Here is a 15,809-nt window from a genome sequence, read left to right as displayed (position 1 = left end):
GTAGATCTGGATCCTGGAAATCACACTGGGAGGCTCGCCATCAATTGGAATCACTGGTCTTTTCTCGTGGAGCTCAAAGCTCACTAAAAGACCTGACATCCTGAAAAATTGTAGTACTCGAGACACGTGGAACACTATTAACTTAGCCGCCACCTCTGCTGATTTCGGCAGCTCTGTCTAACATTCAACTCACTATTGAAATGTTAGCCGATAACTTCTGAACACTCTTTGACAACTTTTATGAAGCCTTGCTTCCGTAACTGCGGCAGTTTCTGCTGCTAATCAAGATAGCTTCAGATTTTTCTTTTCCTCGAATGGCTGGTATCAATACGCCATGTTAAAACACACAACTTCCTGTTAACCTTCAAAATAAAAGCTCCTGCTAGGCACAGCAGGAAGTGTGGAAATAAACACATTTTTTCACTTCTTGTGACAATAAAATAAAACAAATAAAAGAATGATCCTGAAACTAAACAAATACCTTATAAAGCTCATCTTATTTTTACCCGTTTCTCCAGCTGGGTTACACATGCATACGTATGCTTTCTTCAACCTCCACCACCTCCTCCTCCACCAAGAACTTCGTCTGCAGCCAGCACCGCCTCACTCAAAAGGCGATGGAAAAATGTGCTTCGACTTATGAAAAATTTGACCTACGAAAGACCCTCTGGAACGAATTAACTTCGTAAGTCGGGGTTCCACTGTATATGATTTATTTAAAAGAAATTCATATTGAGTGAACTGTGATTGATAAACAGTAAAAGAATGGGTTTGTGTATAACTGGAGTAAAAAAGGACAATGAATGTTCTTGTGAAAATGTCCTGATGGAAGTAAAGTTGCATAAACTGCATAAAACAAGATGTGAAGCATATTTTCATGTGTATGTAATAGAATTTTCTGGGTTAAGATTATTACAGAAATGAAGAAAATGTAATGAAGGTGTCACAGGCTCGGTCTCTGACCCAGTGTTTTGAGTTTTATTTTGTAGGTTTGACGTTTTCATGTTAGTTTGGTGAATATAAGTTTGTGTTTATTCTTATTTTGGGTTTAGTGGAGGTTTAGGTTAGTGATTATATATCATCTAACTCCATGGTTTCTGTTTGTGGTTCCTTGTCCAGTCTCATGTGTTTTAGGTCTGTTAAGCTTTTGTTGTCGTGTCTAAGTCTTCATGTTCTCTATTTTATTTTGAAAAGGGTCTTATGTTCTGTGTTCGTGTGGTTAGTTTTACTCTCCCCTGTGTCATTATGTTTCATTCCAGCTGTGTCCTCATGTGTCTCCACTTCCCCTGATCACCTCATGTGTGTATTTAAGTCCTCAGTCTTCCTGTGCTCAGTGTCGCGTTGTCTGTGTTTCCTTCTGTATGTACCCCTTGTCACAGTTTCCCAGTCAGGTCACAGTAAGTTATGAAGTCCCAGTGAGAGTCCTAGTTTCCCAGTTTATGTTCAGGTTTTCCCTCAGTTTTGCATTTTTGTGAATTTTCAGCCCTAAATAAAGGTTCGCTTTTCGTTAAGTGCAGTTTTGTCTCCTTGCCTCTGTCTGCGCTTGGGTCCTCTACTCTCTCCACACGGTCTTCCCCCTGCAGCTCGTGACATGAGGTCTTTAAGCAAACGTTTTTAAAAAAAAGTTAGAAATAGATGATAAGGTGGGACATTGTATGATCAGATGTCAACAACTTAATTGGATGGACAAAATGTGAAGATCTCCAGTAGGAGAGGATTCAAGTTTTTTATTTGTCACAAACAGGTAACAACAACCAGAGATGGGCAGTAACGCGTTACTTTTAACGCGTTGCTGCAATCCGATTACTTTTTTCAAGTAACGAGTAAAGTAAGGGATTACTATTGCAAAAACGGTAATTAGATTACTTTCCCGTAGGAACGCTGCGTTACTGCGTTACTAAAACCGTGATTTTTTGCGAGAATGTCTCATGACAGTGACGTAAGCAAGTGCGGCGTTCGTGACAACAGCTGTGTGCAGATCAACAATGGACAATATTGTCACGGTCTGGCTGGCAGACCGTGGGGGTGTAGGGAAGGAGGACCCAGGCGCGGTGCTCTGTGTGTAAACAGTGCGTTTATTTACAGTGTATGAAACTAAACAACAATAAATCCCCGTGCTTTCCCCAGACTCCCGTGTCGTGTCTTCTCCCAGTGTTTGTGCTCTCCGCTCCCGTGTCTCAGCACTCCCCGTGCTGGCTGCTGTCTGGCACTCCACCCCTCTCCTGGGGACACAATAGAAGCAGGACACATACAACCGCGGGCATACACACACACACCAAGCACAACTGGGTGACTAACGTGGAGTCTCAAGCAATGATCCCGTGTCGGTGGGAGCTCCCGACGAGGCCTGATCAGCAGCAGGTGTGTGGCTTCGGGTGTGGCCAGACCGCCAGCAGGGCCACACCCACCAGGCCTGAAGGCGCCCGTCGAAACACACACACACGCAAACAGGGAGAAGGACAGCAACACCAAATATACATCCAATAATAATATAATTCATAACTGCTCAGGGATCCTGGGTCGCTCAGACCTCCGCCTAACCTACTCCTGCTTTACAGGTGAAAATAGAGCAACAGGACCGCTAGTCTTTGACTTTATTTATTTTCTGATGTGTTTTACTTGCATCTATTTGAAAGAGTGAGTGTTAACACAAAAAATATATATATTTTATGCGCTGGAATGTGCAGAAAATAGGTTTAAATATTAAACAAATTTCTTCCAGTCAGAGAATGTTGCATATAATTAAATTTTTGCTTGATGCATAAAGTTAAAAGATTAAAACTAATAAAACTAGTTTTAAAAAGAGACTTTTCCATTTGATTACCGTATAAATGATGACACTGGACGCAACGTGTTCGGGTGATGTTTCCCAACTTTACTCGTAACCCGGAAGTTCCCCCACACACAGCCTTATGGGAACAGTAGTCTACCGCTACACCCCCTCCTTTTAGCTAAAGACATACTTCATAACAACTCTAACAGCTCATAAGAACAGAAATGGGGAGCATCATGAAACGTGAAAATTATACACGTCCCTCATTTGTTCACTTACATTTAAATGAAACACATTATTATAAACATCTCTAACAGCTTAACCCAGCTTTGAATAGGGCATGAATGGATAACTTCAGAGAATTACACATCCAGTCTTTCAGGAGGTCTCACCACTCGACCAGATCTGGTAATAGTCCCTGTTGGTCTGAGGTGGCTCCTATTTCTCCTCAGAAAACCCCTGTCTGTCTCTACCACATAGGATCTGGGAGCACGGGCAGGTCCAACTGCTGCTCCAGTGGTTCCTTCAGTGGTAATCCACACTTTCTGTCCTGACGATAGTTCCAGAAGCGGTCTGACTCTATGTCTGCGGTTGTAGTGTTTTGCCTGCTCACGCCTCCCCTCCTCGTCTTTTTTGGGAAAAGCCTGTAGGTCGGGCCACTTTGGCACCAGCTTTGCCACAGCTTGTGGCAGCGTGGTCCGCAGGTGTCTCCCCATTAGCAACTGCGCCGGCGAGAGCCCATGTTCCAGTGGGGTGGCCCTGTACGCTAGCAGTGCTCTGGTGTAGTCACAGTCCTTTTTCCACAAGTCTTTAATGGTACGAACAGCGCGTTCTGCCTCCCCATTGGCTTGGGGGTACCTGGGGCTGCTCGTTTCATGTGTGAACTGATACTCTTTGGCAAAGTGCTTGAACTGTTCTGAGGAAAACTGCGGCCCGTTATCCGATACCACAGTCTCGGCAATGCCATGTCTTGCAAAGGCCTCTTTTATATCATTAATAGTGACCTCTGCTGTTGTGTGTCTCAGTTCAGCTATCTCAATGTACCTTGAGAAAAAATCAATAATCAGCAGGAAATGTTTCTTTGACCACTCGAACAGATCCATACTGACTTTTTGCCATGGGCGGTCAGGAACAGGAGTCACCAGCATTGGTTCACGGCACTGTAACCTGTGTTTTTGACATGTTTCGCACCTGTCTACCATCTGACGTATTTGGGTTGAGATGCCCGGCCACCACACCGACTCTTTTGCTCTGGCCCTGCATGTTGAAACGCCCTGGTGGCCTTCATGCAAACGTGACAAAACCTCTGCTCTCATTTGAGGTGGTATCACGAGTCTGTTCCCTTTCATGAGAAGACCATGGACTAGATTGAAGTCCATTCTGTATTGCCAGTACCCCTTTAACTCTGGATCTAGTTTACCTTTTTCTGGCCAGCCTGTCCCACATTGATACACCACCTTTCTACACAGGTCATCCATTTCCTGCGCCAACTTAATCTCCTCCAGCCTTTTATCTGTTGCTGGGAGATGGGAAACTACACCGTCCACGAAAACCACCTCTTTTTCCAGCTGAAGATGCCCCAGCAGAAGGAGGCCATGCCAGTGGTGCTCGTGAGAGAGCATCAGCAGTGACGAGGTTCTTCCCTGGAACATGGACAATGGTGAAAGTAAAGCGCAGCAGCCTGAGGCGGAATCTCAGGATGCGTGGAGGCAGGTCGTCCAGGCCTCTTGTGCTCAGAAGAGGACCAGGGCTTTGTGATCTGTGATTAGAGTGAACTGTAATCCCATGAGATAAGATGAGGTCCACACATATTCTGGGGGGCTTTCCTGCTGGTCTGGGGACCACTACCATGCCAGAACACCACTCTGTAGGCTCAGTGACTTTGGAGATAACACCCATTTCTTCCATTCTGTGCAGCTCATTTCTCACTGCATCTCTGAGGGGAAGAGGAACACGTCTTGGGGCAGATAGGGCTATTGGTACAGCTCCTTGCTCTAGCTCAATGTGATAAGGCTCCCTCAGCACGCATAAACCTTTAAAAACGTCTGGGTATGCTGCCCTGAAATCTGTCACCGATTCCGTTACTGTGCTTACTCTGTACACAAGGCCTCACACGCTGGCCTGCTTAGCAGTGGCTGTACTAAACCTGACACAAGGTAGACGTCTTGGGAAACACTGCACCTTTTCACTGCTAGCTGTGCCTCGAAGCAGCCTTTAACATTGAGTGGGTTACTGCCCGGCCCTAGTAACTTCTTTCTGGGTCTCTGCAGCTTACCATCCCTGTCTGGACTGTACAAACCCTCTGGAATAGATGTAACATCCGCCCCTGTGTCGAGTTTAAAATATACATTTCCCCCATTTAACTTGACCTTTTGCACCCAGGGCTGTGACCTCCCGGTCTCTACTTCACCCAAGAACACACAATCCTCGCTGTCTGTATCTTTCTGATTTTCTGTCACTTCGCGTAGCGCTGCAGCTTCACTACTGCGACAGACCGCAGCAAAGTGCCCTTTTTTCTGACATTTTCGACACTGTACCTCTTTGGCTGGACATTCTTTCCATGAGTGTTTGTTCTTGCGACGACAGCGGCCACATTCCTTTCCACTTTGCTTGATTGGCTTTTGTTCTTTCTTCTGCCACGTCTGCGTTTTCCCGCGTGTTGTATTTGTCCGTATTGTGTCCATGTTCAGTGTTTTCTCCACTGCCGCGCTGCAGTGAAGTATTGATTGTTGTTTCTTTACCGTTTCGCTCTGCCTAACTTTCTCAATGGCTTTAACAAGAGTCAACTCTGAGTCCATTTGCAGCAGCTCGGACAGTCTTTTGTCTTTTATGCCACTACAGTTCTGTCCCTTATGAGTTTGTCTTTGAGTGCTCCAAATGCACAATTTTCTGCAAGTTTGTGCACAGCAGTTATGAACGACTCTGTACTTTCCCCAACCTGTTGCCATCTGGAGTTAAACTGTGCTCTTTCAAAAATTACGTTATGTTTTCCTACGTAATGTTTTTCAAATGCCTCTTTGACAGTTGCATATTTCTTTTTATCTGCATCGCACAGTGGTAAAACTGCCAAAACATCAGCAGCAGCGTCTCCCATAGCATACAGGAGTGCGTTAACTTGATACTCGTCTGATTTGTTATCAAGAGCGGTTGCAATGCGAAATCTTTCGAACCTTCTGATCCACTTTGGCCATTTGGCAGGATGAGAAAAGTCAAATGTTTCTGGGGGTGTTATTTGTACCGTGGTCGCCATCGTAACGTGTGGATCTCTGGCTTCCTCGCGTTCAGAATCCAAGCTTTCCGGTGCGCCGACCCCGTCTCCTCCCTCCGACATGTGAGGCTCGTGCTCGACCGCGCGCGCACACGCGCCCTGTTGCTAGCGCCGCTCACAGCCTCGGCCGCGCTTCACCTGCATGCCGGTCTTGTTCGGGTTACCGATGCGAAAACTTCTCTCGCAGTTAACTGCACCGTACTGTACTCAAAAAAAGAAAAAACTGTGGAGACCTCCGTTCGCACTTCTGACACCACGTATAAATGATGACACTGGACGCAGCGTGTTCGGGTGATATTTTCCAACTTTACTCGTAACCCGGAAGCTTCCCCCACACACAGCCTTATGGGAACAGTAGACTACCGCTACAATTACATTTTGTATGAAGGATTATGTAGAAAAAGTAGAATTGGGCTGAAAGATCTATCGCTTTATCACCTATTCAGGTTGTAAATCGTGTTTTTAAAAAGTAACTAAGTAACTAAGTAACTAAGTAATTAATTACTTTTGAAAATAAGTAATCAGTAAAGTAATTTATTACTTTTTTGGGGAAGTAATCAGTACTGATTACTTTTTTCAAGTAACTTGACCAACACTGACAACAACACATCACTACCAGCAGTAAAATGTTTAGGCTCAGAGCCTCAGATTCCAGCAGAGATGATTGATCGCAGACCAACATGCGAACCTGCAAACTGGTTTTGTAATTTTTTGCCATGTTAGGGCAAAATATCAAGAAGACCTGGATTTCCACTCAGCACAGAACACAGACATGAGGATGTCCAACATGTCTGTGGCCTGGGCGGGGCCCTTTCTCGCCAATATGTCTGTGAAGGTTCTCTGTCATTCAGGTCATCATACTCTAAGACACTTGAAAAAAAGCATCTGGACGTCTTTAAGTTTCTTGAAGATGTTTCACCTCTCATCCAAGAAGCTTCTTCAGTTCTAGGGTCAAATGGTGGAGAGTCCCACTCCCAACAGGGCTTAAAACTCTGGGACTCTCCACCATTTGCTCTCAGAACTGAAGAAGCTTCTTGGATGAAATGTTTTCAAAAACCACAGGAGAAGATGAGTGGAGGAAACGCAGACAATCCAACGTGGAGCAAAGGCAAACACACACAATAAATACACAGAGGGGAATGAGGGAAAAGCACAACAAGAGGGACACACAAATGAACGTAGTCAAAGGAGCTTGCAAAGAAAAGCATCTGGACTTCTTTAAGTTGCTTGAAGATGTTTCCCCTCTCATCTGAGAAGCTTCTTCAGTTCTAAAGTCAAATGGTGGGGAGTCCAGTACCTCCTCTTTGACTCCCATCACCCTCTGGAACACAAACTTGGAGTAATTAGGACCCTACACCACCGGGCAGAACATGTTCCCTCTAAGCCTGAAGGGAAAAAGAAGGAACACACACATGTAAAGGAAGCACTCAAAACATGCAGTTATCCTAACTGGGCTTTTATAAAGTCAGCAAAGATGCACAGAAAAGAAGACCAGACACCAGCGAGGGAGGATAAGAAGGACAGACGCAACAACATTGTCATCCCCTATGTAGCCGGTGTATCAGAGAAACTCAGGAGAGTTTTCTCCAAGCATGACATCCCGGTGCATTTCAGACCCAGCAACACGCTCAGACAGAAACTGGTTCACCTGAAAGACAAAACTCCAAAACACAAACTTAACAATGTGGTGTATGCTGTACAGTGCAGCGAGGAATGCTCAGACCTCTACATTGGAGAGACCAAACAGCCACTTCACAAGCGCATGGCACAACACAGAAGAGCCACCTCCACAGGACAAGACTCAGCAGTCCATCTGCATCTAAAGGTCAAAGGTCACTCTTTGAGGATGCCAATCTTCACATTTTGGACAGAGAGGACAGATGGTTTGAAAGAGGAGTGAAAGAAGCTGTGAGCGACCATCTTTGAACAGAGGTGGGGGTTTACGACACCAACTGTCTGCCATCTATAATCCAGTTTTGAGATCCCTCCCCAGACGCCTTAACGCCCACTCACATCCTGGGCCATCTGACCTCAGGAAATCGCATGATAAGGTGGGGCCAGGTTTCACAATAAGCTCACCCGAAACCCTGGCTGATTGTGACCCACACCCAATTTCACACCTTGGCTCAGGCGATTAGAGGATCATCAGGGGGTCCTTTTGTCCCTCTGTGGGGGGAAACTCCCACTAGGTTTATATCTGGGACTCTCCACCATTTGACCTGAGAACTGAAGAAGCTTCTCGGATGAGAGGTGAAACGTCTTCAAGTAACTTAAAGAAGTCCAGACGCTTTTCTTTGCAAGCTCCTTTGACAACTGATTTATAGTTAAGCTGATCTTACCCAGCAGGTAATGTAGAGTTCAGAGCCGGTATGGGTGAGGGGACTCGCCCAGACAGAGGAAAATGTGCAGGACAGAAGAAACAGCAAAGGAAATCCTGTCAGTGCTGAAAATAGAAGAGCCTGTGCAGACCAACATGTTTCTCTTCTAAAATCCACCAGGTGTGGTTTGAAGGACGCAACAAAACCACATCAGAAAGACATCAGAGACTCATCACATCACTCGCTGGATTCACTGGATTCTTTTTCTTTCACCATTATTTGGAACAAAGAGAACAAACGTGACTGGTTTGTGTCATTGTGGTGCTGCATGGCCCACTTTCTCCTGAGATTCAGTTCACAGACAGATGTTCTGATAGTTTTCTTTACAATTTGCTGCTAGAATTCAAACTTGATTGTGTGATTAATGATGGTGAGCCAGATGGGCCAAACCATGATCCTATCAGCAGCATGTTTCATTGTAGTGGTGCATCATTGATGGGATAAATGGACTGGTGCTTATATAGTGATTTTCTGTTTTCATGTGGACTAAAGTAGTGGACTGACCAACAGACTGACATTAACATCAGAGCCGTGCTGCTAGTGTGGCTAAAAGAAAAGAGAAGAAGAGACAGTCATGTTGATATGAACATTAGAGAAACACATCATGGAGCTGAAATATGATCCTGCTTCCTCATTTGGACTCATTCACCTCAGCTGACACGTTCAACAGCAGACAGGTTTTTGTAGCAGTCTGTCTCACTGTGAGAGGAGGATGGTACTACCTCATCTTTGGCTCTGGAACTAAACTGTCTGTAACAGGTAAGAACAAACATTTATTTTCCTTCAGTTGTTTTATTGTAGAAGCTGAAAATGTGTTTAAAGTCAGTTTGTGCTGCTTCAGGCTTTACATGTTAGTTTTTCATCATTAGTAGAGAATTCATCTGCAGCCATTGTTACATAAGAAAAGCTCAATAATCTCTGAAAACATGTTGAAATCTCACTGAACAACTAAAGTTATTCTTTATTTCTGCAAATATTAGTGATGTTACAAATATTTAGGATTTGATCCTCTCAGTGATTCTGCTGGTTTTCAACACAAGATCATATTTGATGTTAAAACTAAATTAATATAGATTAACAACAAATATGGTTTCAGGAAATATTTGCTTTATGTTGAGGAACAAATATTTTTTAATAGTCAAACATTCATGTAGCTGCTTCATGAAGGTAAATAGAATAATAAAAACAGATACTGATTAGAAAACTCAGAAATGATATGACAGATAAATTTAGGATGAATTTGACATCGTTAAACTCTGATATTTATTTCTGAGATGAAGTCGTGTGTGTGGATTTGTACGTGACAATAAAAAGTTAATAATACTTAAACTTTCCAAAATACTTTAACATACAAATTTTTATTAAATATATTTTGTCATATAATTTTTATTTTTATGACTAAAAATATCATGAAGTATATCTCATATTATTGAAAACGTTTTATTCACCATTTCAGTTTTAGTGTTTTAAAATAGTTGCTACAGTTTTTTATTTGAATAAAAACATAAATTAAAATAATCACTGTGTTACTTTTCCAATTTTTACACAAAAATATTTAAGAATAAATTAGTCTGAAAGACAAATATGGTCTTTATGGTAAAATATATCAAAGACAAGAAGAATGGAAATTTTATCTGCTGAACTGAATTTTGTGAAATGATATTTAATTTTATTAATAGTACAAAACAATATGAAAAAATATGAATTTATTTTTGGACAGAAGAGGATCTCTGTTAGAACTCGTGTCTAAGGACTAATAAGAAAAATACATTTTCACTTGTATAAAGACAAATGTAAATATTTTAAAGTTGGACTGAACTAAATTTCTATAAAACAATAAAAAGCAAACACATGACGAATTAAACTGAATTTAATTTGACTTTAAAACCATGCTGAGTGTTGCTCATGTGAGCCATGATGACATGAGGTGATGACTGTGTTTGATATGAAGCTGAATCCAGTGTATGTAGTGAACTTTGTGCTGATGAGTAGTTTAGTGATCAGAGTCCATGTAGTTTCCAGGATCAGACTGAATGCAGTGCAGTGCTGGAAGCTGCTGCTGACTGTGTGAATGTGTGTCTGGGCTGCTTGTTGCTGCTGTCAAACTTCAGATGAGCAGGTAGTGAAGCCCGTGGTGAGCGTGTACCCAGCAGCATCCAGAGCCCACCTGGAGGGGAACAGCTCCCTGCTGTGTGTGGCCTCAGCCATGTTTCCTCCTCTGGTCCAGTTCTCCTGGAAAAGACAGAAGAAGAACGGCGGAGAAGCGGAGGAGCTGCCCCCTGCTGAGGGAGAGCAGCTGGAGCTCAGAGAGGCGGGACGCACCATTGCCATCAGGATGGTTGATGGGAGCCATTCTGACACATATAAATACAGCTGCTGGGTGAAGCACGAGGGGGGCACAGTGGAGGCCCGAACACAACAAGGTAATGAAGGCTTGGTGACTGTGTTCAGCAGTGATTCAGCTTCATGTGGAGATGCTGTCAAAGAGAGCAGAGCAGCAGAGGACTGACATTTCTCACTGCAGCTCCAAACATTTGACTCCTTTTCTGTTTCAGAGCTTCCAGCTCCAGCAGCCTCCTGTCCTCCAGAGAGAGAGCCAGCAGACCTGCCAGCTCTGCAGCCAGCTGACTGTAAGATCACCTGCTGCCTCTCTGCATGGACAGCTCCAATGTCCAATGAGGCAGCTGGAACAAGTTTAGGCTCTTAAAGTTGCACTAATTGATCAAATCTTCATCCAACAAGCTCTGATAAAGCCACTGTACACTAGCTGCTCAGCACCAAACAGCAGACAGACCATAATATGTCAGAGATCAGTTTGTTAGCTGCTTGTGGAGTTCTTCTGCCCCCAAGTGGACACAAACACTACATCAATTCATCCACTTGAAGAAGAAGCTGTGACTGTTTCTATTTGGACTTTTTCTCCTTGATCTGAGAGGAATAACCCGACTGTCTGTCTGTCTCTTTGTGTCTGTCTGTCCTTCAGTGTCCTTCCAGTCTCAGTGCAGGGTGAAGCTGCTCTGCCTGCTGTACACAGTGCTGATAGTGAAGAGTCTGGTGTACTGCTGTGGACTCTCTCTGCTGATGATGCTCACAAACAAGGGAGCGTCCACCAACTGCACACATGCTGACTGACTGTTTCCTGCTCGCCTTTTCTCACCATCACATCTCATCAATTCATCTCATTCATCACTTTGATCACAAATGTTAGTTATGATGTGTTGAGCTTATTTTGCCTTTTTCTTCAACAGTTAGAAGATCGTCTGAAATAAATACATCTTTACATGTATTGTTGCTCTGAGTTAGAATTCTTTTTGTGCTTATTGTGACTTTTATTGTAGTAACAAAAACCATCAGGAATATTTTTATCACAAGTTTTCACTTTGATTTTCAAATGTCAAACAGTGTAGTTGTGTTTGTGTGAACAATAAAGATTTGAAGATGAAGAGTTTGATTCTACTTTCATTGTGTGATCAACAACAACCCGTGTGAGTGAAGCACAAACTGACTGTATCCAAACTTGCTCTCCTGCAGCAGACGGGCTGTGTGGGTTTCTGCTCTGCAGCCTCCACACCGTTAGCTGTGGCTTTCACTTTAATAACACAATGACAGTTACAAGCAGGAACTCTGCTTCAAGAATGATTCCAGGAAGGATCTGTGTTCTTCACCTGTGAGAGAAACAGCTCAAATCCTCAACTCACAGCTGACAAATGAACTTTAATGGACTCAAAGGAGAGACCATGAAGCCCCTGCAGTCTGCTCAGCTCCCATTTTATTACCTGAGCTGAGTTTTTCATTCTGGATATCACACACGTAAGAACAGATCAAGTCTGAACAGCAAATGTTGGAGAATCATTTTGAAGTCTTGCTAAATGTCGTTATTATTACAAAAACTACTGAATGATTCAGAAAATCCTTTCCAACAAGCAGAAATATGCAAACAAAGTAGAAACAAGGCAACATGAGTCATTCAGATGCAGATAACATATTCTCCTTATTGTGAAGAACACAGTCATGAAATCTTTCTGTGTGTCATTCATTGAGTTGAAGTGCCTAATAGAAGAGGAAGAGCAGCAATAATCAATGATAGCTGAGACATTGAGAACATGGCTGTATGCCTGCTATCATAACAGCAAACAAAGCACACAAACAGCAAACACACAATAATGTGCTCGCAGCTTGTTGTGTGTTGTGTCATTTTTGACATTTCATGAAGTCACAAAAATGTGTGCGACTCATTAAAGGAGTGTGTACGTGTCAGTCAGTGCTCTGTATTCATGTGTTCACCTCATTAAAGTCACTCAGACACTTTTCTCCTCCAAACTTACAGCACAGCTTCATATTTCACTGACTGATTCTTTCATTACATCCATTAAGGGTCACACAGTGAAATTAGTGCAAACTTACAAATGTGTTGCAACAATTTTGGCCTCCAAACTGAACTTTGAGACAAACAGTGAAGCTGTGAGCAAAAAGAGGCTCCAGTGTGTGTCATGGTGGAGGAAACTGTTGTATTCCCACATTCAAAACATGCTGATCTTATTGGATTTGTCCCTCAAAGTCTTTTTCCTCCTTTTTCTCTTCATCCAAATGTTCTAGCAGGCTGACTGTGAGTCCCTGTTGAACCTGTACAGCAGAAAGTAACAGCAGTCAGCGGCCTCCACTTGACTTCATGACTTCAACGCCTCGCACAGTCACTTTCACTTTCTTCCTTCTGTCTTTTAGTCCTAAAATGTAGAACAACACCAGATCCAAATATTTGTGTCCTTCACTCACATCTTCAAATGATCCCTTCCATATCAGAGATGATACAAAGGCAACATTTGTCTTATTTCTCTTTCAGGAATCAAAAAGTACTTTTGTACTGTTGTGTAAATGTGTGTGTAAAGGTGGATGACTGCCTGCTGCAGATGAAATCTAACCATGGCTACAAATAAATGAAGCTGACGTGAAACACAGCCCTGTTTTTATTACTGTTTATAGATATTAGAATTGATGATCATCATTTTAATGATTCTTAAAAAGGCTTTAATGAATCCTTCAGTCTGAAACCAACTTGGAACAAAACACATTAGAAGATGTGGGAAAGAACCACAGTGTGCACATATTTAAACACACAACAGAACCACAGTGTGCACATATTTAAACACACAACAGAACCACATGTGTTTGTTAAAAATAAGATTTCATTGTAAATATTGTTAAATCTATTTTATTTACAATGTTTTCTTTACTTTTAAATGTTTTTACAGCATAATAATGTTTAATATTTGTATTTTTATTTATAGTTTAGTTATATTTAGTTTGTATATTTAGTGTTTTCATCACAGCTGTTAAACCACAGATAACAGTGTGTGTTAGTAAATTCACAGCAACATGAATGTTTCTGAGTGTTTGTGCATCATGTGACCCAGATTTTTGGATCTGCTGTCAGATTGAAATGAAGACGATGAAACCACAGCAGCTTCAGCTGAGCTGTCAATCAGCAGCAGCAGTCTTATCTGTGGGCCGCAGGGGCTGATGGGAGCTTTGAGGACCTGTTAGAAACCACGTGGCCCTCGTCTGATCTCACAGCTCGTCCTTGTTTGGCCTCAGCTGCATCAGAGCGCCACTTCTCCCCAGGTTCACCAGAGGAAACACCACTGCACAAAATGCTTTTCCTCCCAGCTGCTGCTCTGTGCTGTCTGTGTTCAGGTGAGTGTTTCCAGCCAATCAGGAGCCAACAAAGTCAACCTGTAACAAACACTGTCACACTAACCTTCATCTATCTGTCTGTGTCTCTACAGCACTGGTTACCATGGCAGCAGAACAGCTGATTCAGGAGGATTTAACATTGACCAGGAGAGTTGGACAAAGTGTCTCCTTCAGCTGTGGAGGGACTGAACAGTGTGATCGTAACTGGATATTCTGGTACCAGAAGAAAGAAAAAGAAACATTCAAAGTTATTCTGCGCATTTATACTGATGATGGCAGTGTTGATTCAGATTACGGTCACCCTCAGAAAAATGATTTCTCTGCTGAGATGAATCAGAACATCTTTGAATTGAAGATAGAGAAAGTTAAACTCGATCATTCAGCCACCTACTACTGTAACTGTTGGAAGAGAGCTCCCCACAGTGAGAAATGATCCCTGCAGCCTGAACAAAAACCAACAGATGAACAGATGTCAAACAGTGTCTGTGACAGGAAGAGAGCAGTAAACCACAGCCCAGCTTCACATGTTTCACCTCCATCTCAGAGTCACAAACATACTGAGCTCAGGGACCATTTTTATTTACTGCTGTCAGAAATTCAATTCGATTTATTTCTGTTTAAACAGATTTTTCATCCTGTTTTAAGACAGAAACAAGAGGAACAGATGACATCAAACTTCCAAATGTAAACAAATGTATCCTCAGTCCCACAAAAACATTTATTCAAAGTGAAAGAAAAACAGATTGTGTCAAACTGAGTCAAAGTCCATCCCTCATTCACAGTGTTAATGTTCTCTTCATGAAAACTCTTCCAGCAGCACTTGTTGTTTAACACCTTTCAGTACATTTAACCAGACACTTGGACTGATGTCATGTCAGGATTTTGTCCTTCTAGCAGCGGCTCGACTAAACACACAGATTTAACAAAAAGAGATTCCATGTAAAACACTTTCATTCACCAGTTTTAACTCACATAACTTCACATTTCCTCAAATTGAATCTTAGTCATTTAATCACAGGAAGTTTCTGGGATTTTGTTCCAGTCCTCCTGACAGAAATGCTGGAACTGAATCAGGTTTTTAAGACTCTTTGTTGAATTTTGCTTCTTTCCATAAATATATAATAAATAAACTTGACTTTGCTTTCTTTAAAGTGTAATGTTTGTCTTTTTGTTCACTTCCTCACTGATGACCTGACGTTTTCTGCACTACAACCACATTAGTGTTCTTCTTCATGCCACCTTATACTTATACCTAGTCCTTGTTTCAGCATCTTCAGAAGCTCCTTTGCTGTTGTTCTGGGACTGATTTGCACTTTTCAAAACAGAGTCTGTTCATTTACAGGAGACTGAACACACATTGACTTACAGACCTATACATAGTTTTCAGTGCTAGAAGTTGTATTTTCCTTTCCTACAAGGAGTAGTAGTTTTTTTCTTTAATTCAAATTACAAGGGGGGAAAACTGGCTTGATTTCCTGAGAACCATTGCTTATGATATGACGGCCATATTCAGTGTTTCCTCACAGGTTAGCTGCACAGAGAAAACCACAAAGCAAAAAAACGTAGCACACTTCGCACACGGCAGCGCCAAGGATGGTGTGTAATATAGTTATTAGACCATTCAAACTTACAGAGAATGGCAGCAACAGCCTTCACTGTTTTATAAGACACTAGTTCAGATCAGACCGATGAGCCACTC

The 15,809-nt window shown here is 42.5% G+C and overlaps 2 protein-coding genes across 2 annotated transcripts in view; both read left to right on the top strand.

Moving 5' to 3' along the window:
• The window catches only part of LOC309693974 (immunoglobulin lambda-1 light chain-like), a 255,987-nt gene that overhangs the window by 193,220 nt on the left and 46,958 nt on the right, over positions 1–15,809 (top strand). The window lies entirely within an intron of this gene.
• LOC309694620 (immunoglobulin lambda-1 light chain-like) lies at positions 8,789–11,878 on the top strand. Its single transcript, XM_082514798.1, has 4 exons — positions 8,789–9,178; positions 10,531–10,842; positions 10,975–11,049; positions 11,403–11,878. The coding sequence occupies exons 1-4, from the start codon at positions 9,037–9,039 to the stop codon at positions 11,549–11,551; spliced, it is 678 nt and encodes a 225-aa protein (XP_082370924.1). The 5' UTR covers positions 8,789–9,036; the 3' UTR covers positions 11,552–11,878.

Source organism: Aulonocara stuartgranti, assembly GCF_965226115.1.
Source record: "Aulonocara stuartgranti genome assembly, chromosome: 18".
NCBI lineage: Eukaryota > Metazoa > Chordata > Actinopteri > Cichliformes > Cichlidae > Aulonocara > Aulonocara stuartgranti.
This window is presented reverse-complemented; position numbering and strand designations above follow the sequence as displayed.

Coding starts and splice junctions, on each gene's coding strand:
- LOC309694620 (XM_082514798.1), top strand. CDS start 9,037: ATGATCCTGCTTCCTCATTTGGACTCATTCACCTCAGCTGACACGTTC. Junction 9,179..10,530: donor AACTAAACTGTCTGTAACAG/GTAAGAACAAAC, acceptor GTCAAACTTCAG/ATGAGCAGGTAGTGAAGCCC. Junction 10,843..10,974: donor GGAGGCCCGAACACAACAAG/GTAATGAAGGCT, acceptor TTTCTGTTTCAG/AGCTTCCAGCTCCAGCAGCC.